Genomic DNA, 19,468 nt, shown 5'->3' with positions numbered 1-19,468 from the left:
TTCGGGGATTACCACGAAAATTGCTCATGGTGAAATAAAAACACTACAAACGCTTTTTCCGCCAACAAAATATTTGGAATGTTATTAGCAGAGCTTTCGAGAGAAGATCGAGAGAAACCTGCCGAGCTCCACGGAACTACGAAAGCTCCTCGCTGATATAAAAATATCTAATTCTCAGTTTTCGTCAGTCAACGCAACACCGTCAAACGAGGCGTATACGTATTCCCAGTGTTTCATTAATAAAATTCCCGACTAAATCTACAATGGCGGCTAGTAAAGTACCCGAATGGGTGAATGCGGAACTCTTTGAGGATGTTCTCAAGTCCACCGTGGAGGGGTACTCAAAAGTGAGGAATTTTAAGGCGGAAAGTGGTTCCGCTGCCGGCGACAACTACGCCACTATTATGCTACGCGTTAACATCGAAGTGGAGCTGCAAGGTGTGTTGGGTTCGCTTTTAACGGGGGAGCTTTATTGATTCCGAATTTCTGCCCTGCAGATGGTACAATCAAACAGGTGTCCTACATGGTCAAGTTGCCCCACCAGCTGGAGGTGTACAAGGAGATGATGAAGCACACCAATATCTTCGAAATCGAACGCACCATGTATAATGAGGTTGTTCCTGAGATGGAAGCACTTTACAAGGCGGCCGGTGTGGAGGTTACCTTTGGAGCCAAGAGCTACGATCTGAAGAATGCCAAGAGCGAGTACATAGCTCTGGAGGATCTCTGCACCAAGGGCTTCAAGAATGCCAATCGTCTCGAGGGACTCGATCAAGCGCACACGGAGAGGGTTCTCCGGAAATTGGCCCAGTGGCATGCTGCGACCGCCGTGAGAGTGGCCACCAAGGGGCAGTATCCGGAAATAGTTCTAAAGGGATTCTTCAAGGAGGAAAACAAGCCGATGATGAACGAAATGATGAACGGCATGGGTCAGGTATTCCTCAAGTGCTGTGCCACCTACGAAGGCAACGAGGCCTACATAGAAAAAGTGGTAAGTTGTAACTATAATTTTAATAAATATTATTTATACTTATTTATTATATTGTTATTAGAAAGCTCTGAAGGAAGTGATAATAGACGAAATGTTCCGGCTGGGTGAAGTTGATCCAACGGATTTCAATGTGCTGAACCACGGCGACTCCTGGTCGAATAACATTATGTTCCAGTACGATGAATTTGGTAAAATCAATGAGGTCTATATGGTAGACTATCAGGTCTCGAAGTACGGATCTGTTGCTCAGGACCTGCTCTACTTCCTGATCTCTTCCACTAAGCTGGAAGACAAATTAAGCAAATTCGATTACTATATAAAGGTGTACCATGATAATCTGGTGGAACATCTAAATATCCTGAAATATTCAAAGCCAGTGCCAAGTCTGCGAGACATACACAAGGTGCTATTCAAATATGGTATTTTCGGTAGGTATATTTTACTTTTGGTGTTAAGGGATAATGTAATAATAAGATTTTATAATTTTACAGCTTATTCAGTGGCCACAGGTGTAATGGCTGCCGTTCTTGTAGATCCCACCGAAAGCGCCAGTTTTGAGAACTTTATTGGCGACTCTGCCGAGGGAGTGGACTTCCAAATGCAAATGTACAACAATGCGCGCTACCGAAAACACATTCAGGTCATCCTGCCATGGTTGCTAAATCGCGGAGCTCTGGATATCAATTAGGGAAATTGCCCCCCTTCCCTAACTCATTCCGCTTGAAAGTATTAAACAAAATAAATATAAATAACAGCTTTTTTAAAGCGTTAGATATAAATATTTACTAAAAACATTTTGTTTTATGTTGGGAATTTGGGAATATGACTTCCCTTCACCCTAACGACGGATCATAAGTAAGCCCAATTATAATGGTCATCGCCCCGAAACAGTGTATATAGTAAAAAATCTACAACTATGTATGCGATAAAGTGATCAAAACAACAGAATTAGTTAAAGTGCAATTAGAAAAGCTTGCTCGGAAAAAACAGAGAGAATGCCCACTTGTTCTACGAACTGAGGTATAAAAGCTCCCCAAACAGATATATAACTATTGATCCTCCCTAACTGGCCTCAGTCCACTTGCTCAGCACAACTAGGCGTATACGTGTTCTACGCTTCCATAGAAAAGCAAATAACGATTATCTATAATGGCGGCCAGTAAAATTCCCGATTGGATAACTGCTGACTTGTTTGAAGATATACTCAAGGCGAATGTGGAGGGATACTCGAAAGTCAAGAGTTTCAAGGCAGACATTGGATCAGCGGCAGGGGAAAACTATGCCACTATTATGCTGCGGGTTAACATAGAAGTAGAGCTGCAGGGTAAGTCAGTTGGGGTTAAGGTCGAGCAAAATGTCTAATTTCCCTCCCCCAGATGGCAAATCAAAACCGGTTTCCTATATGGTAAAATTGCCCCACCAACTGGAGATGTTCCAGGAGATGATGAAGCGGACAAACATCTTTGATATCGAGCGCACAATGTACAATGAGGTAGTTCCGGAAATGGAAGCCCTTTACAAGGCTGCGGGAGTGGATATCACTTTTGGCGCCAAGAGCTACGATCTGAAGAATGCCAAGACTGACTATGTGGCCTTGGAGGATCTGGGGATTAAGGGATTTAAGAATGCCAATCGTCTCGAAGGACTCGATCAAACCCATACGGAGAGAGTGCTACGAAAGTTAGCACAATGGCATGCTGCTTCGGCCGTGCGAGTGGACACCAAAGGACCGTATGCTGATATCCTGTTAAAAGGTTTCTTTAGGGAAGACAGCCGTCCCATGATAACTGAGATGATGAAAGGAATGGGCGCAAATTTTGTGAAAAGCTGCGCTACCTACGAAGGTTACGAGGTCTTTATAGATAAAGTCGTAAGTAGGAAATACTTGAAAGTTCTGATTAGCCTTGTAAATATTTTATTTTGTATTATTTTACTAGAAAGCCTTGCAGCCTGTTTTAGTCGACAAGCTTTTCGAGTTTGTCAAGGTTGATCCCACGGAGTTTAATGTGCTGAACCACGGCGATTCCTGGTCGAATAATATTATGTTCCAGTATGACGCCTTTGGAAAGATCAAGGAGGTTTATATGGTCGATTATCAGATCCCAAAATACGGAACCGTGGCCCAGGACCTTCAGTACTTCTTGCTCTCCTCCACAAAGCTGGAGGATAAGCTCACAAAATTCGATTACTATATTAAGGTTTATCATGAAAACCTGGTGGAGCACCTGAAAATTCTAAAGTACTCAAAACCCATCCCCAGTCTGCGGGACATTCATTTGGCGCTCTTTAAATACGGATTTTTCGGTAAGTATTTGCGAATTTTTAAAGCTACACCATTAAAATTCTAAATTTCATATCTAGGCTATACCGTGGTCACTGGTGTGATGGCTGCCGTTCTGCTGGATCCCACAGACTCGGCAAGTTTTGAGAACTTTATGGGTGATACTGAAGCAGGAGTGGACTTCCAGATGCAGATGTACAATGGCCCTCGGTACCGCAAACACATCCAAGCGATTATGCCCTGGCTGCTAAATCGTGGCTGTTTAGATATCTAGAGCAACCAACTAAATAATTTCCAATTTTCACAATAAACAATACAAATTGAGTCATAAAAATGTGCAATCCCATGATAGTGTTATCTCTATGCGCGATAATGGCAACGAGTGTATTTTTGGAGGAAAAGCGGTTATGAGAATGACATGAGGGGTAAGCCAACCGTGGCTTGAAAATAAAGTTGCCATATAAGGAAGTAAACAAAAAATATACTTAAAATCTCTGTTAGGCGTGACAGATAAAATTTTTTTTCCATAACATAAACTAGAAAACTTTTTAACAAATAATTCTTTAAATTTTGGGGTATTTTTGAAGGAAACATAGTCTGTAAAGAATCCTGGCTTAAATATAAAGTTGCCATATAAGGAAGTAAGTATAAATATACTTAAAAACACTGTTAAACGTGGCAGATACAATTTTTTCCAATAGCATAAACTAGAAAGCTTTTTATCAATTACTTCTTTAAATTTTGGGTTATTGTTGAAAAAAAAACGTTTTCTATAAAGAATATTAATTTAAATAGTATACTAAATATTTAAGAATTTTATTTTTTAAATAATAAAATTTGTATTTTTTTTTACAATTAACACGGTGACTCCCCAAACTAATTTAGTAGTTTGTTGACACACAATTTGTATGATACAAAGTGATTAAGAGATAGAGGTAGAAGCCGAAACCCATATAAGGTCATAAGCGGACAGTGTAGCAAAACAAAAGTCCGAAAACATTGGCTTCATAAGCTTATATTTATCAGCTCTTTCAATAAACCGCACTATCTTCTCAAACAAAAAAGCTCACAATAAAATGAGGGAATAGTAACGAGCGAATTTGAGGTTCAAACCTTTCTGGGGAACAAATTTTTAATACTATTTCAATTGTTAAAAAAAATTGTAAATAAAATTAAAGCGATTTAAATGTTTAAGATTGTAGCTAATAGCATCGATAGTTCTTCATTCTTAAACTTTCAATAAAGCTGGTAAACATTTTTAGAGACCCATTCCCTTATATGGAACTGAAGAGACCGCCTTCCATTTACGGACAAATTTACTCGCCATTACTCACTTATTGAGAGCTTTATAAGAGACAGAAATGGTACAAGTGAAATAATCAAAGAGAGAAGATCGATAGAAAGCCCTTGGTGAAAGCTCACCAGTTTGTATAAGAATATGGGTCCCCGATTTCTGCAGTCAGTCAACACAACACAGTGCATCCAATTAACTTAATTGTTCTTGAACAAAAAACTATAAATTCTAAATAGGAATGGCGGCTTCTAATATTCCCGATTGCGTAACTGCGGAACTCTTTGAGGATGTGCTCAAGAAAAGTATCGAAGGATACTCCAAAGTAAAGACTTTCAAGGCGGACTCGGGATCTGCGGCTGGAGAAAACTATGCTACCATTATGGTGCGAGTTAAGATCGAAGTAGAGCTAAAAGGTAAGTTAGTGCAAAGTGGCGATATCTGGAAAAATATCTGACTTATATTTTATAGATGGAAAAACCAAGCAGGTGTCCTATATGGTAAAGTTGCCCCACCAGGGTGAAGTGTTCAAGGAGATGATGGAAAAATCAAACGTTTTCGATATCGAGCGGTGCATGTACAACGAGGTGGTTCCCGAAATGGAGGCTCTCTATAAGGCGGCGAATGTAAATGTCACTTTTGGCGCCAAGAGTTACGATCTCAAGAATGCCAAAACTGACTATGTGGCGCTGGAGGATCTGGGCGCTAAGGGAGTTAAGAACGCTAATCGCCTGGAAGGATTCGATCAAACTCACACCGAAATGGTGCTCCAGAAGATGGCACAATGGCATGCTGCAACGGCTGTGCGGATTGCCACAAAGGGCCAGTACCCCGATATCGTATTGCATGGCTTCTACAAGGAGGAGAACCGGCCGATGATGACTGGAATGATTAAAGGGATTGGTGGAAATTTCGTAAAAAGTTGCGCCACCTACAAGGGTCACGAAGAATACATTGATAAAGTTGTAAGTAGAAAATAGTTAGATATTAAACAGTTATGCCATTTAATTTCTCTTACCTTTCTTAGAAAGCCCTAACTGATGTTTTTGTCGATAAAATGTTCGAGTTTGCCAAAGTCGACCCCACGGAGTTCAATGTGCTAAGCCATGGCGATACCTGGGCCAACAACATCATGTTCCAGTACGATGCCTTCGGAAAGGTCAAGGAGGTATTCCTGGTGGACTACCAGCTACCCAGGTACGGAACTGTGGCCCAGGACCTGCTCTACCTCCTGATCTCCTCCACAAAACTGGAGGATAAGCTGTCGAAATTCGATCACTACATAAGGGTGTACCACGAGCATTTGGTGGAGCACCTTAAAATCTTAAAGTACTCAAAGGCTATTCCCAGCCTAAAAGACATTCACTTGACGATTATCAAGAATGGATTTTTCGGTAATTAACATATTAGTTTCCTTAAAACTTAATGCATTACTTTAATGGGTTTTCTTCTTTTAATTCTCTCCAGCATATTCAGTGGCCAGTGGTACGATGGCCGCCGTTCTTTTAGATCGTACGGATAATGCCAGCTTTGAGACCTTTGCAAGTGACGGTGAAGAGGGTGTTAATTTCCAGATGCGGCTATTTAACAGTCCCCGGTACCGGGAACACATCCAGGTGGTGTTGCCTTGGCTGCTCAATCGTGGCGCCCTGGAACTGAATTAGTAATATAACTTCACAGACCAAAAACTACATTAGCATTTCAACATATTTATGTTATATTTGTAATATTATATTTGTAGTATTTGTAATTACAATAAATAGTAAAATTTTGTTGCTTAAAACCGCTGTCTTCTTTGTAGTCAAATACGAACCTGAGTCACCAAAGAAGAGCGAGGTCTTTTAGGTATACGAATATTCCTTATATGGGCATAAACAAACAACCATAGCAAAACATAACGAAAGACGACCACAAGCAAACTTTTTTGTTTTCTTCCCCTTCTTTAGTATCGCTTCTATAGCAAAAAGCTTTTTTCGACCGAAAAAGATACGAACTAATGATAAGTAAGCTAAGAGAGAGAGAGAGTCATAAAACGTATACCATAAAAGGTAGTTAGCGAAAAGGGTAGCAAAACAAATCCGAAAATAAAGCCCCAGTATGTACTTTTTTAGTTATCTGTATTTATGTACTACTATGTATATACATATCTCCATTATTTTGCTTACTCACAATAAATAATAATCACAATTAACTGCCTCGAGAGCTAAACAATCTATACGTTGCCTCAAATTGTACTACCAACTTACATAGCTTTAATTTTATGTTAGGTAGTAATGTATTGTGATTTTATTATCGTTTGGGTCTGTATATTTAAACACAGAAACAAATTATGTTCCAGTCCACAGAAAAAGGAATCTATTTTGAAAAACTATACGAAAAGTAATATAATAACGACAGAAAGTTATATCCTCGCAAAACTGCAATGTCAGGTTCAAAATTAATGTAATGGGATGGTTTAGGCAAAACTAAAATGGTCCAAAGGTGGGAAAATGTGCGCTGTCATTCTGAACATTGCAATTAAGGAGCAATTAAGATTGTCTGTGGGGATAAAGATAATGTTTATATTTCTTATCGGTGCTCTAAACCAACCGTATTTAAGTGAAGACGCTGCTAAAGAAAGTTCATATTAAGTGAGATCAAGTCCAGTAGATCTTTCAAAAATGCCGCCGCAGACGAAGGACGAAGAAATTTGCCAAAGGGAAGTACAAATACCGGACTGGGTAAAGCCGGAAGCATTTCAGGATCTGCTTAAAAATGAGGTCAAGGATTACAAGGAAACGAAAGCTTTAAGGACCACGGCAGGAGTCGCTGCTGGCGAGAACTATGCCACCATAATGCTTAGGGTAGAACTGGATGTGGAGACCAAAGGTTTGTTCATTTTTTCAGAACCTTCAAAAGTAATTCCAAAAAATACTTTTATTATTATAGATAAATCAAAAATTACCAAGGCATTTATGCTAAAAACACCCCACCATACTGAGGCCTATCGCAGACTTCTCGAAAAGTCGGATATTTTCGATGTGGAACGTGGAATGTATCTGGAAGTGGTCCCCGAATTGGAGCAACTGTATCGCGATGTGGGTCTTGAGATTAAATTTGGAGCTAAAGCCTACGAAATAGAAGCCAGCGATTACTATGTCCTGCTGGAGGACCTCAAGCCTCGAGGATTCAGAAACTGTGATCGCCTCCAAGGTTTGGACCAGGCTCACACTGAAAATGTCCTGAAGAAATTCGCCCAATGGCATGCGGCCTCTGCAGTTCGCGTGGACCTCAAAGGACCCTACAACGAGAAGTATACACAGGGTATTTTCAGTTCGGAGGAAATTACTGATGCTTTCTGTCGGAGTGGTGAGAACTTATTAAAACATATCGATCAGTTTGAAGGACACGAGGCTTACGTAAAGGATTTGGTAAGTAAACATTTATTTTAGAATCCTTAGATCTATTTTTTAACTTGTTCATCCTTTTTCCAACAGCACAGTGTCTCAGAAAAGTTAATTGATGTGGTAAATGATCTGAAGGAACCAAAATCCGACGAGTTCAACGCCCTGAACCACGGCGATGGTTGGTCTAACAACATTATGTTCCAGTACAATGACAAGAACGAAATTCTAAGTACTTATTTCGTTGATCTGCAACTGCCCAAATGGGGATCAGTAGCCCAGGATTTGTACTACTTTCTGATTTCGTCAACTAGCCTGGACATTAAAACGCTGAAATTCGATTACTTTATTTGGTTCTATCACTCAGAGTTGGTTAAGCATCTAAAAATTCTGAATTACTCAAAAACATTACCCACTTTAAAGAGTATTCGCGACGCCCTTAACAAATACAGTGGGTGGGGTAAGTAGTATCATCTTAATAAAAATGTATATAATTTTCACAATTATCTCCATTCTGCAGCCTTCATCTGCTCTGCATGCGTAATGGGAGTTGTCCTGCTGGATCCCACCGATGATGGTGATCTCGATAAAATCTTATCGAAGGAAGACTCCAGCTTTAAAAATTCCATTTACACTAACCCCAGATTCCGCAGACATATGGAAGTCCTATTGCCGTGGCTACAGCACCAAGGGGCCCTAGAGTAGAATTAAATCATTCTAAAAATCAATAAAAGTTTTATTAAATTTAATTTTATTTCTACAATCAAAGCATTTAAGGAGTTATATACCTTTTTTGAGCGAAAAAATTGAGGGAACTTTGGATTTTTTTTTGGTGTGTAGCAATTATTTTATGACAGTGAAGTTATTATTTATTAATAGTACATGTTTTTATCAAAACAACAAGCCTTTGTTCTTGAAAAAATATGAATAATTTACGAAGTTATGGCAATTCTTTCGGAACCCTTTTTTTAAATAGCGGCTTGCGGTGACCACGATGGAAGTCCAGCAGGTCAACTTATATCAAAAAACCAAAAATAGTAAGTATAGTATTATTTCCAGTTCGTGAACGATTATTTTTAAGAATATTTGCTTTTTTCTGCATACAGTAACAATTTTTCCAAAAAGTTGATTTTTCGAGTTCTAAAAATTTTATTAAAAAAATCTGATCTGCGAAATTAAAATTGGCGCATAAAAACTGAATCGTTCACGAACTCGGCACAATCATTACGAATAATTAAAAAAAAAATTGAAGAAGATCGATCAAATAGTTCTTGCGCAATCGTGGTCACAGCGAAGGCACTTTTGGAAAAACACGACTTTGAGATAATCGCATTCAAAGTTTTACGTTGACGTTGCAACTATTGAAGTCGAGCGCGGCAAAACGCTGTTTTCCTATCGAACTATTATTCGGATCTCTATGAAAATTTGGGAAGATGTTCTCTAGGGGATATACTTTAGGATTCCGCAAAAAAAAAAATTTCGTTTTTTTGAAAAAAAAAGGTATATAACCCCTTAAAAAGGTCTGGCTTTTATATGTATTTATTTTACTGCTAACAGTATTCTTAACAGATAAGATAAATGCATTTATTGCACCAAGTAGTAAATATCTTTTATAATGACACTCTTTAAAACACTTTATAGATAACGTTTTGTAATAACATTTCATATGTGGGTTGAAAGATAAGATATTTATAAAGACTTATTTTTAAAATATAACTTATTAAATAAACCTTTAAGCAAAAAAAACGATTGTATTTTCCACCACTGACCCAGAAATCGCGATGTCATTATGTGAATCTAATCTGTGGGGGGGATTGTATTAATTATTCTAGCCGCATCAACCGAGTAAAGGTGTAACAGACTGCCTTGTCACTTTGGCACAAGCGAATTAAAAACAGATGGCTGATTGTTAGGTAAGAGATAAGGTTTATCGCTCGCATTGTCATTAAGATTCCTCCACAAGTATTTAATAGATGCTCTTAGTACTCCAAGCTTCCAGTAAATGTGCTGAATTCATCGAGACCTCTTCAAAATGCCGCCCCAGACAAAGGACGAGGAGGTCAGCGAAAGAGCAGTCACAATTCCGGATTGGGTGAAGCCGGAAGTCTTTGAAGATCTGCTTAAAAAGGAGGTTAAGGATTATAAGGAGACGAAATGCATGAGGGCTAAAGCAGGAGTCGCTGCTGGCGAGAACTATGCCACCATAATGCTGAGAATAGAGCTAGATGTGGAGACAAAAGGTTGGTATTATTATATATTTATTATACTTCCTTAATTTTCCCAAATAAATCTCCTAGATAAATCCCAAACAACCAAGGCATTCATGCTAAAGACTCCCCACCCCTCTGAGATGTATCGCAAGATGATAGAAAAGACGGATATTTTCGATGTGGAACGTGGAATGTATCTGGAAGTGGTGCCCGAATTGGAGCAACTATATCGCGATGTCGGTCTTGAGGTAAAGTTTGGAGCAGAAGCCTACGAGATAGAAGCCAGCGATTACTATGTCCTGCTGGAGGACCTTCGTCCACGGGGTTTCCGGAACATCAATCGCCTCGAAGGAATGGACCAGGCTCACACCGAGAGTGTCCTGCGGAAATTCGCCCAGTGGCATGCTGCTTCTGCCGTCCGAGTGGAAACCAAGGGTCCTTACGAGGAGAAGTACAGGAAGGGCTTTTTGGAGAACGAGGAAATCGTAGATGGGTTCTGTACGCGCAGCATGAAGGTTTTCATGGATAACATCGAGCTGTGCAAAGGTCACGAGACTTATCTAAAGGATTTGGTGAGTGCAACTTATCTTGCCATATCCGTATCTCTGATTCTTATCTCTTAGGTAACAATCGCTGCAGAAAATCGCCTCTGCCAAGACATTGGAAGTTGTGGACAGCCTAAACCATCCGGGACCTGATGACTTCAAAGCGTTGAATCATGGCGACGGTTGGTCCAATAACATTATGTTCCAGTACAATGAGAAGAACGAGATACAGGATACCTATTTCGTTGATCTTCAAATCCCCAAGTGGGGCACAGTGGCGCAGGATTTGTACTACTTCCTGCTCTCTTCTACAAGTTTGGATGTCAAGACCTCAAAATTCGATTACTTCATTTGGTTTTACCACTCCGAGTTGGTCAAGCACCTCAAATTGCTGAATTACTCAAAAGAACCGCCCACTTTAAGGAGTATTCGTGATGCTCTTAACAAATACAGTGGATGGGGTGAGTTCATCGTTTTAAGAAATAGTGTTCGGAACTTATAAATAATTTAATTCTCAAGGTTTCATCTGCGCCTCAACTATAATGGCATATGTTCTGCTGGATCCCGTAGATGGCGCTGATATTGAGAAAGTCCTTGGTTCCGACGACACCGAGTTCAAAAGGTCGCTCTACGTTAATCCCAGATTTCAAAAACATATGGAAGTGCTACTGCCATGGCTACAACATCGAGGTGCTATGGAATAGTATTTATGTTTCTACCCACTTATGTAAAATTTTAGAAGTAAACGGATATAAATATTGTATTATAATATATTTGGGAAGATAGGAACCCAAGTTGTTAATTAATAGAAAATATACCTTCATGTATACATTACATTTTTAAACTTTATCTTATAAAGATATATCATTAATTTTTTAAAATTTCCAAATCGCGAAGAAAGGAAATCTAAGAGGTTTGCTGTAAAAAGCAATGGCGTTAATTACCTGTACGACTAAATTGATACAATCTATGGAAAATATTCCTAACGAATAATCAATTTCATGAAATAATGGTAAATTGCAACATTATAGGCAAAATAATCTAATCTATTTTCCTTTGAATTTGTAACTTACCATTATTTAATGAAATTTATTAGTTTTTTTCCATTACGTTTCGATTTGATATGGTACAAAAGAGAGGCATCAGGCCCAAATATGGCTTTTATATACTTAGTATTCCCTCAGTTTGTTTTGGTTGGTATGGGTGCTGTATACACTTTATGTGTTTGGAAACAAGTTGTTTTGAGAACTCTCTGTTTGCCGGCACTCTCTGTTTTGTTTGCCCAAGCTTTTTGAGCTTTCCGATCGGCCTTTGTTTTTGTTGAACAAGCTATTGGACAAAGAGATAAAGGGAAAATAAGTTTGTGCGCTCTCATATTTTAACACCACCAGCCGGCCAATTGACATTCAGTTTGTTCACGATGTCGGAGGAAACAGCAACGGTTCCACTGCCCACCTGGCTGAAGGCAGAGCTATTTGAGAAATTGCTGAGTGAACGATTCGGCGATAAGTATGTGGGAATCAAGAGCTTCAAGCCGGTGGCTGGTCTCAAGCCGGGAGAAAATTACTCCACCATTATGCTACGCCTCCACTTCGAAGTCGAGCTGAGTGGTAAGTGTGAGTCATTCGCCTGGCCAGACAATGGAAAGTAACGCCGAAGATTTCGTCATCATCAGATCACACCACCGAAAATGTGAGCTATATGCTGAAGACGCCGCACGATTTCGAGATGTACCGCGAGATCCTGAAGAAGAACAACATGTTTGTGGTGGAGCGGGATGTCTTCCTGCAGGTGGTTCCCGAGCTGGAGAAGATGTACAAGGACGCGGGTCTGGAGGTCCAGTTTGCGGCCAAGGCCTACGAAATTCAAGCCCCCGATGATTACGTTTTGCTGCAGGACCTTGGACCCTTCGGTTTCAAGAACGTCGATCGGCTGGTGGGTCTGGACATGGCCCACACCAAGAGTGTGCTGAAGAAGATGGCCCAGTGGCATGCGGCCTCGGCCAATAGGCTTCATCTGAAGGGTCCCTACACCCAGAACTACTTGCAACCCACCTATTCGGATACCATGAGGGACAATATCGAACAGGTGGCCGAGACTCTGGGCAAGTACCTCTTGAAATGTCTGCCTCTCTACGAGGGCTACGAGGAATATAGCGAGGCGGTGGTGAGTAACAGTTTCGAAAATGTATAATTTATGGATTATAACTAATTAAAATACGATTACTATGCAGCACAAGATCCAACCGAAAATGGTGGAACGTATCTATGCCATGAACACGCCGGATCCCGAAGATTTCAATGCTTTGAATCATGGGGATTGTTGGACCAACAACATTATGTTTAGATATGAGGATGAAAACCCTGTGCCAGCTGAAACCTACTTTGTGGACCTCCAACTGCCCAGGGTGACCTGCGTGGCCTTTGATCTGATGTACTTCCTCCTCGGGTCGACGCAATTCGACATCCAATTGAGTCAGTTCGATTTCTTTATCAAGTACTATCACGATCAGCTGGTCGAGCACTTGCGACTGCTCAAGTACCCCGAGGCCAAGACCCCCTCGCTGCGATTCCTGCACACTCAGCTGTTGAAATATGGCAGCGTTGGTAAGGCGAAAAGCTCTCTCTGAAAAGCTGGGAAATTATTAGTTTTCTTTTTTTTATACTCATAGGATATCACGTTGTTCTGATGCTCTGCCCACCGGTGCTACTCGATCGAACTGATGACGCCAATTTGACCGATTTCGTCACCGAATCGGATAATGGCGATGGTCTCAAGATGGCTATGTACTCGAATGCCCGCTACAAGAAGCATGTTAGCGCCATTCTAACTTGGCTTAACAACCGAGGTGCCCTCAGTACTAACTGAAATCGTTTGATATCCGTAAAGAAGCTTTAAAGTATTAACATTTTGGTGGAGGTCTTCGCTTTCATGACAATTATATTACTAATGAAACAAAAGAAGAAAAGAAAACAAATTAACAAGAAATGCTATTATCAGACAACTAAAATAAAATTGAACATGACATTTAATAAAACTGCAAAGCAAATTTTTTATTTATTTATAAAGGGCAACTTGGGAAACAAACGAAATTATTATATGACCGGTTCTCATAAGCACAATCATAAAAAACAGAATTTTATGAACTATTCCGTTTAATTTGATGTCGATCGAATCGATTTACAGGTAAGACAATAAAAAAGCACAACAAGAAAAATGGATTTTATTTAAAAATGCAATATGATTATAATTTGGCTGCCAGCATTTTAAGCATTAATGTAGTAAGAAATTCAAAAACATTTTTAATAATCGGAATTTAAACTAAAATAAATAAAATAGAAAATTCTTTTTAAGATTTGATGATGAAATCGATGGCATGATATTGAAACTCGTGTCATCCAACTGTTTTCACCTGACCAAAAGCTCGCCTAAAAAAATAATCCACATAACGTGTTCCTCGGAGTGTAAGATATTTACTTATGGGATAGACTTACCACATTAAGTTAACCAGAAAGTTAAGTTGATTGGTAAAATGAAGTCAAACCATGGGTATCAAAAATGATTAAATAAAGGCCATTCACATTGAACGGAAAAGCTCGATTGTGTCTTGTTTATGCCTATATTTAGTATGGTAGGACTACTAAATTATTCTAATAATAATTCAATGAGTGTCTGGCGCTCGTGCAGAAATCACAGGAGATCCCCGGGAAGGGGTATGCGTATGTCTATCTATCTACTCGTCACATGTCACGCCCGCAAACAGCAATTAATGAGGAAGCACGAAATAATTAGAGCGAATGGCGAGCGCAAAGAGGAACATGGGTGGCCGATAAAGAAGTCGAAACAAGAAACAGTTTTTGTTATCAATCAAACAATTGACGGCGTTCGCCTCCATATCATATATCACTTGCCTCTCGCTCTGGCACACACTATATCTCCCTCCCGCTCTCGCCACCGCAGATTGCCACCCTTTTTTCGCCGGTTTTGGCGAACTGAACTACAAAATAAACTTCAATCGAATGCATGCGATAAGGAATTTCTTTGCCCATAGCCAAATCGGGGCAATAACGTTGCTCCCGACTATCGCGACTCGTATTTCCCACTCGACAGTTGCGCGGACTGCAGTCGATCTATCAGAACGCTCCGTTTACCTATTAAGGAAAAAGGTTTGCTACCGCTGTGTACTTTCCCAGTGACACATTCCCTGGTTCGAGGGATCCAATCTCTTAGATTTGATTATCAGAAATGAAAATTTCTATAAAAACGTAGCTCAGATTGGCCTAAAATCTAGTATAACAACATATATTGTGGTGGAAAGAACGCATTATATTTGAAATAGTTTAAAAACCAAGTATAGTGAATAGAAATTATTAAAAGTGAAGTTTTCGCTGCCCTCAGTCAATATTTGATCCTGACCCAGGTAGGATACCTCATTCTCTATGTCGTAATGGACAGCAGGTGTTTCACTAACTGACATGTGACCTGATTTATGATTTTTGTTCATTAAATAGCGATAATTCTGATAATTGCCTAATCATTGAAAGCCCCACAAACGGTTGGTAATTAACGGCATTCGAATGAGCACCGTTTGTTAAATCACGTATTCGTAACTATATTGATGATGATTTGACTGAATTTATCTAAAGGAAAAAATATATTTTCCATGGAATAGGAATACTCACTATACTATAGTACCAGCTAACTACATATAAAATAAAACCCTAGATTATCAGGCGCTGCACCAACTATCTTCAAGTATTAGTAAAAAAACACTTGAAAAAGGCATTAGTTTACCAGCTATTACCAAGTATTTGTGTTCCTTAAAGTAGCAGATTCATACATATAAGTGGACTAAGATAGCCCAGCCTTTTCTTAGAAAATCTCATAGAAAGTGTATTCGATTTGATGGTCCTTCAGATGTAGAGAAACATTTATACTGCAGCAATTAGAGTACTTGATACGATATGGTAATAATTCGCCGCCGCATTAGACCCCTTCCTCAAGATAAAGTTCTTCGCCTCAAGTGATGCAATTTCTAAAAGTATTCACATTTCTTATAAATTTTATGGGATGGGTTGGGCCAAGAGCAGAGCAGAGCAAAGCATTTTGTTATTCAAATATTCCGCGCCTTTGACCAAACAAAAAGCGCAGTGGCGCCATCTATGTTTGATAATTGGTCGAACAGTCGTTGTGTATACGACCTGTTGGCCATGTTAACATTAGAGTAAAAGCGTTAGAATCGTTGTTATCAGCCCGTCATTTGTGTTGACCAAACATTTTAAATCCAAGTAAATAAATCGGGGTCTTTTATGGCAGATTCATAATGTCTGAGGCCACCAATACCAATGGACATCCTGAGGTGCCAGCCGATAATCTACCCAAATGGCTGCCCAACATCACTTTGGAGAAGGCGGTTCAGGCGCTGATCGGGGACTTTGAGAAGGTCATTTCGATTACCCCCCAAAAGGGCAGCGGCGAGGGCGAGAACTATTCATCCCAGTTCCTGCGACTCCTGGTGGAAGTGGAGCTGTTGGGTGAGTGATAATCAAACCTCTAAATAAATTTGGATGGATAATAAGTACTTTATTCCTCACAGATCACAGCACCAAGAGCCTTTCCTTCGTGCTGAAGGCTCAGCACAACAACGAGGTGATGGCCGCCATTCTGACCAGGTTGAAGCTCTTCGAGAAGGAGGATCAGATGTACCACAGCATTCTGCCCAAGTTCGAGAAGCTCTACGCGGATGCCGGCAAGCCGATTCAGTTTGCTCCCCAGGCCTTCAAGGTGGATCGTGACCTTGGAGTCGACTACATTCTGCTGGAGGATCTGCAGCGCAAGAACTTCAAGAACGCCAATCGTCTGGCCGGTCTGGATTTGGTTCACATGCAGAAGGTCCTCGAGAAACTGGCCGCCTTCCATGCGGCATCCGCCTGCTATGTGGAGCACCATGGATTCTTTGGCGAAGAGTTCGTGGTGGGCGTGTTCAGTGAGGCCAACCGCCAGTTGCTGCAGGAATTCAATGCCTCCGGTGCCTTTTTGGCGCAGCTTAAGAAGTGGAAGAATGCCCAGAAAATCTACGAGAAGCTGGTGCGTTTCTTTCGATGGGAAAACTGAAATTCTTTTATAAATATATTTTTTTGATTTTTCCAGGCTGATAGCGATGACTACTTGGTAGATCGTCTGCTGCAGGATCAACAGTACAATGCCAGGGAATTCAATGTACTCAACCATGGCGACTGTTGGGCCAATAACATAATGTTCCAGCACGATGCCTTTGGAACGATCAAGGAGACTCTCTTCGTGGACTTTCAAGTGGGAAAGTACGGAAGTCCGGTAAGATTATGAATTATGTCTGCAAGTTCTTTACTAATATCTCTAATTTTACTCTTTCAGGCCAATGATCTGTACTATTTGATCTTGTCTTCGGCTGCCCCCGAACTGAAGACTGCCAAGTTCGACTACTTGGTGCGCTACTACTTCGATAATCTGATCGAGAATCTGAAGCTGCTGCAATACCACCGGCCACTGCCCAAGTTGAAGAATCTGCATGCAGCGCTTTTCCGCCACGGATTGGCTGGTGAGTAATTAAATCTAACAATTATAAAAACAAATATTCATAATACTTTGTCAACAGCTTATATGGTGGTCTCTAAGGTGCTGCCCGTCGTCATGCTGGACAAGACCAACAACGCCAATCTGGAGAGCTATATAAGCGACGAGTCGAAAATGAAGAACGCCATGTTCACCAACCCGAAATATGTCCAGGTGATGACGGAGGTGCTGCCATGGTTGGACAACCGCGGTCTGCTCGACTGGAAGTGATTAACTCCCAAAATGATATAATGATGTATTCGTACTATAATAACGATTATTTAATAGCGTCATCTACAAATTGTTGAAACGCTGCAAGGTTAATAAACAACTAATTATATTCGAAATAACCTTTGACTCTCTATTAAATATTTGGTATGCTAAATATAAAAACAAATATAATTTCAGCTTGAGCAGCTTCCTTTAGTAATTTCACTCAGTAGTTACATAGTTTTATATCTCTTAAATTCAGGGGTAAAAATTTATTAAGTGATTTTAGAGCGATGAAAGTACCAAAAACTCCCGATTGGGTTTCCACATTGTCCCTCAACCAGGCGGTTGCCTCCATCCTGGGGGAAGGACACCACATCGTGACGGTCATTCCAAGCATTAACCACATCCAATTCCGCAACTGCACGGTCCTCGTTCCCATCCGGGTAAAGGTCCAGTTGCCGGACTTCACGGTGAAGAAGTTATCCTTTGTGCTGAAGGCTCCGCATGGCAGCGACTTTCAGGCCAGGGTGATGAGTCAGCTGAAGATGTTCACGCGGGAGCACCATGTCTACCACAATCTTCTGCCCAAGCTGGAGCAGCTCTACAGGGAGGCGGGTAAGGAGATATCCTTCGGACCGAGAACTTTCAGGCTTGACCACGCAATCGGTGTTCAGTACATCCTGATGGAGGACCTGAAGTCCCGGGGATTCCGAAATGTGGAGCGACACGAGGGATTTAATGAAGAGTGCCTGAAGCAAGTGCTCAAGAAACTGGCCCAGCTGCATGCCGCCTCCGTAGTGTTTGTGGAAAAGAATGGAGCCTTCGGCAAACTTCTGGCCAACGGAGTCTACACAACGGCCAACCGATCCGTTCTCCGGGAGCTAAACGATCCGGATACATTTCTCTCCCAGCTGCGAAGGTGGCGCATGGGCGACCATTTCCACAAGCGATTCGTGGAGAAGGAGCAGCACCTGGTCGATCGGATATTGGAGCTCCATGCCCCCAATCCCGAGCAGTTTAACGTCCTCAATCACTGCGACTGCTGGGTGAACAACGTAATGTTCAAGTTTGACGATATCGGTCAAGTGGAAGATACCGCCCTGCTGGATTTCCAGGTGGTCAAGTATGGCTCTCCGGTAAACAAATAAATATTAATCAATATTAAAATTAAACAAAAAATTAATTTTATACATTTAATATTCAGATATGTAATTTAACCAATCGAATTTTTTTAATAGTATAATATTTAACTCATTTTAAGTTTATCTGCTTACAAACAACAAATTCCATTTACTTAATTTTCGATTTTCAGGCCATTGATATTTACTTTACCATCCTTTCATCCGCCGAGAAGGACATCAAGCTGGTCCAGTTTGATGATATGGTGCAGTATTATTTCTACCACTTACTGGATAATCTCAAAGTTCTGAATTGTCAAGGCACCCTACCGCAGCTGCAGGATATTCGTGATTCCCTAAATAAGAATGGCCTGGCTGGTAAGTTCTAGAGTAAGTTACTATTAAGTAAATTAAATCTAATCGGTGGGGTAATTTCAGCCTATGTGGTGGTGACCCGGGCTCTGCCCATTGCGATGATGAGTCAGTTCGAGGACGAGGTCAACGAACGATATGCCTCCAAAATGAAGTGTGCCATGTTCACCAATCGAAAATACATCCAGGCGATGAAGGAAATTCTGCCCTGGATGGAGGAGCGCTTACTGCTCAATTAGGTCTTAATGAAATTAAAATAAATGATTTCCTCTTTCTTTTTATAAGATTTAATGAATGGTATAACTAATCATATGTTCATTTTAAAATAGGTGCTAAAACAATGATTAAACACCTTATCAATACTGTTTGGACTGATTTCCTTTTTAAAAGCCAGTCATGTCGCTACGCTCTTTTTACACATTATTTCGAATGTTCCCCATGGGTTACGTTTGCTATTGATAACGACATAATCG

At 40.5% G+C, this 19,468-nt stretch overlaps 8 protein-coding genes across 8 annotated transcripts; all 8 read left to right on the top strand.

The window, feature by feature from the left end:
* The first annotated feature begins 206 nt into the window (after window positions 1-206).
* On the top strand, window positions 207-1,781 carry LOC108064758 (uncharacterized). Its single transcript, XM_017152448.3, has 4 exons — window positions 207-438; window positions 498-991; window positions 1,053-1,419; window positions 1,483-1,781. The coding sequence occupies exons 1-4, from the start codon at window positions 264-266 to the stop codon at window positions 1,677-1,679; spliced, it is 1,233 nt and encodes a 410-aa protein (XP_017007937.3). The 5' UTR covers window positions 207-263; the 3' UTR covers window positions 1,680-1,781.
* A 161-nt stretch (window positions 1,782-1,942) lies between these two features.
* LOC108064770 (uncharacterized) lies at window positions 1,943-3,630 on the top strand. The gene is made up of 4 exons (XM_017152459.3): window positions 1,943-2,315; window positions 2,368-2,861; window positions 2,929-3,295; window positions 3,353-3,630. Exons 1-4 carry the CDS (start codon window positions 2,141-2,143, stop codon window positions 3,544-3,546), a joined length of 1,230 nt encoding a protein of 409 aa, XP_017007948.3. The 5' UTR covers window positions 1,943-2,140; the 3' UTR covers window positions 3,547-3,630.
* Window positions 3,631-4,789: 1,159 nt separating this feature from the next.
* On the top strand, window positions 4,790-6,346 carry LOC108064442 (uncharacterized). Its single transcript, XM_070217008.1, has 4 exons — window positions 4,790-4,979; window positions 5,035-5,528; window positions 5,591-5,957; window positions 6,031-6,346. Exons 1-4 carry the CDS (start codon window positions 4,805-4,807, stop codon window positions 6,225-6,227), a joined length of 1,233 nt encoding a protein of 410 aa, XP_070073109.1. The 5' UTR covers window positions 4,790-4,804; the 3' UTR covers window positions 6,228-6,346.
* Window positions 6,347-7,161: 815 nt separating this feature from the next.
* Window positions 7,162-8,651, top strand: LOC108064589 (uncharacterized). Its single transcript, XM_017152181.3, has 4 exons — window positions 7,162-7,431; window positions 7,492-7,973; window positions 8,040-8,406; window positions 8,467-8,651. Exons 1-4 carry the CDS (start codon window positions 7,224-7,226, stop codon window positions 8,649-8,651), a joined length of 1,242 nt encoding a protein of 413 aa, XP_017007670.3. The 5' UTR covers window positions 7,162-7,223.
* A 1,285-nt stretch (window positions 8,652-9,936) lies between these two features.
* On the top strand, window positions 9,937-11,463 carry LOC108064535 (uncharacterized). Its single transcript, XM_017152113.3, has 4 exons — window positions 9,937-10,186; window positions 10,244-10,728; window positions 10,796-11,162; window positions 11,221-11,463. The coding sequence occupies exons 1-4, from the start codon at window positions 9,979-9,981 to the stop codon at window positions 11,403-11,405; spliced, it is 1,245 nt and encodes a 414-aa protein (XP_017007602.3). The 5' UTR covers window positions 9,937-9,978; the 3' UTR covers window positions 11,406-11,463.
* Window positions 11,464-12,101: 638 nt separating this feature from the next.
* Window positions 12,102-13,750, top strand: LOC108064429 (uncharacterized). The gene is made up of 4 exons (XM_017151941.3): window positions 12,102-12,311; window positions 12,377-12,867; window positions 12,935-13,307; window positions 13,373-13,750. Exons 1-4 carry the CDS (start codon window positions 12,122-12,124, stop codon window positions 13,567-13,569), a joined length of 1,251 nt encoding a protein of 416 aa, XP_017007430.3. The 5' UTR covers window positions 12,102-12,121; the 3' UTR covers window positions 13,570-13,750.
* A 1,020-nt stretch (window positions 13,751-14,770) lies between these two features.
* On the top strand, window positions 14,771-17,642 carry LOC108064477 (uncharacterized). Its single transcript, XM_017152032.2, has 6 exons — window positions 14,771-14,867; window positions 16,018-16,235; window positions 16,298-16,788; window positions 16,852-17,034; window positions 17,095-17,278; window positions 17,336-17,642. The coding sequence occupies exons 2-6, from the start codon at window positions 16,025-16,027 to the stop codon at window positions 17,521-17,523; spliced, it is 1,257 nt and encodes a 418-aa protein (XP_017007521.1). The 5' UTR covers window positions 14,771-14,867; window positions 16,018-16,024; the 3' UTR covers window positions 17,524-17,642.
* A 72-nt stretch (window positions 17,643-17,714) lies between these two features.
* LOC108064635 (uncharacterized) lies at window positions 17,715-19,286 on the top strand. The gene is made up of 3 exons (XM_017152240.3): window positions 17,715-18,641; window positions 18,818-19,001; window positions 19,062-19,286. The coding sequence occupies exons 1-3, from the start codon at window positions 17,796-17,798 to the stop codon at window positions 19,232-19,234; spliced, it is 1,203 nt and encodes a 400-aa protein (XP_017007729.3). The 5' UTR covers window positions 17,715-17,795; the 3' UTR covers window positions 19,235-19,286.
* Window positions 19,287-19,468: the final 182 nt, after the last annotated feature.

The sequence above is a fragment of the Drosophila takahashii genome, chromosome 3R, assembly GCF_030179915.1.
Source record: "Drosophila takahashii strain IR98-3 E-12201 chromosome 3R, DtakHiC1v2, whole genome shotgun sequence".
Classification (NCBI taxonomy): domain Eukaryota; kingdom Metazoa; phylum Arthropoda; class Insecta; order Diptera; family Drosophilidae; genus Drosophila; species Drosophila takahashii.
This window is presented reverse-complemented; position numbering and strand designations above follow the sequence as displayed.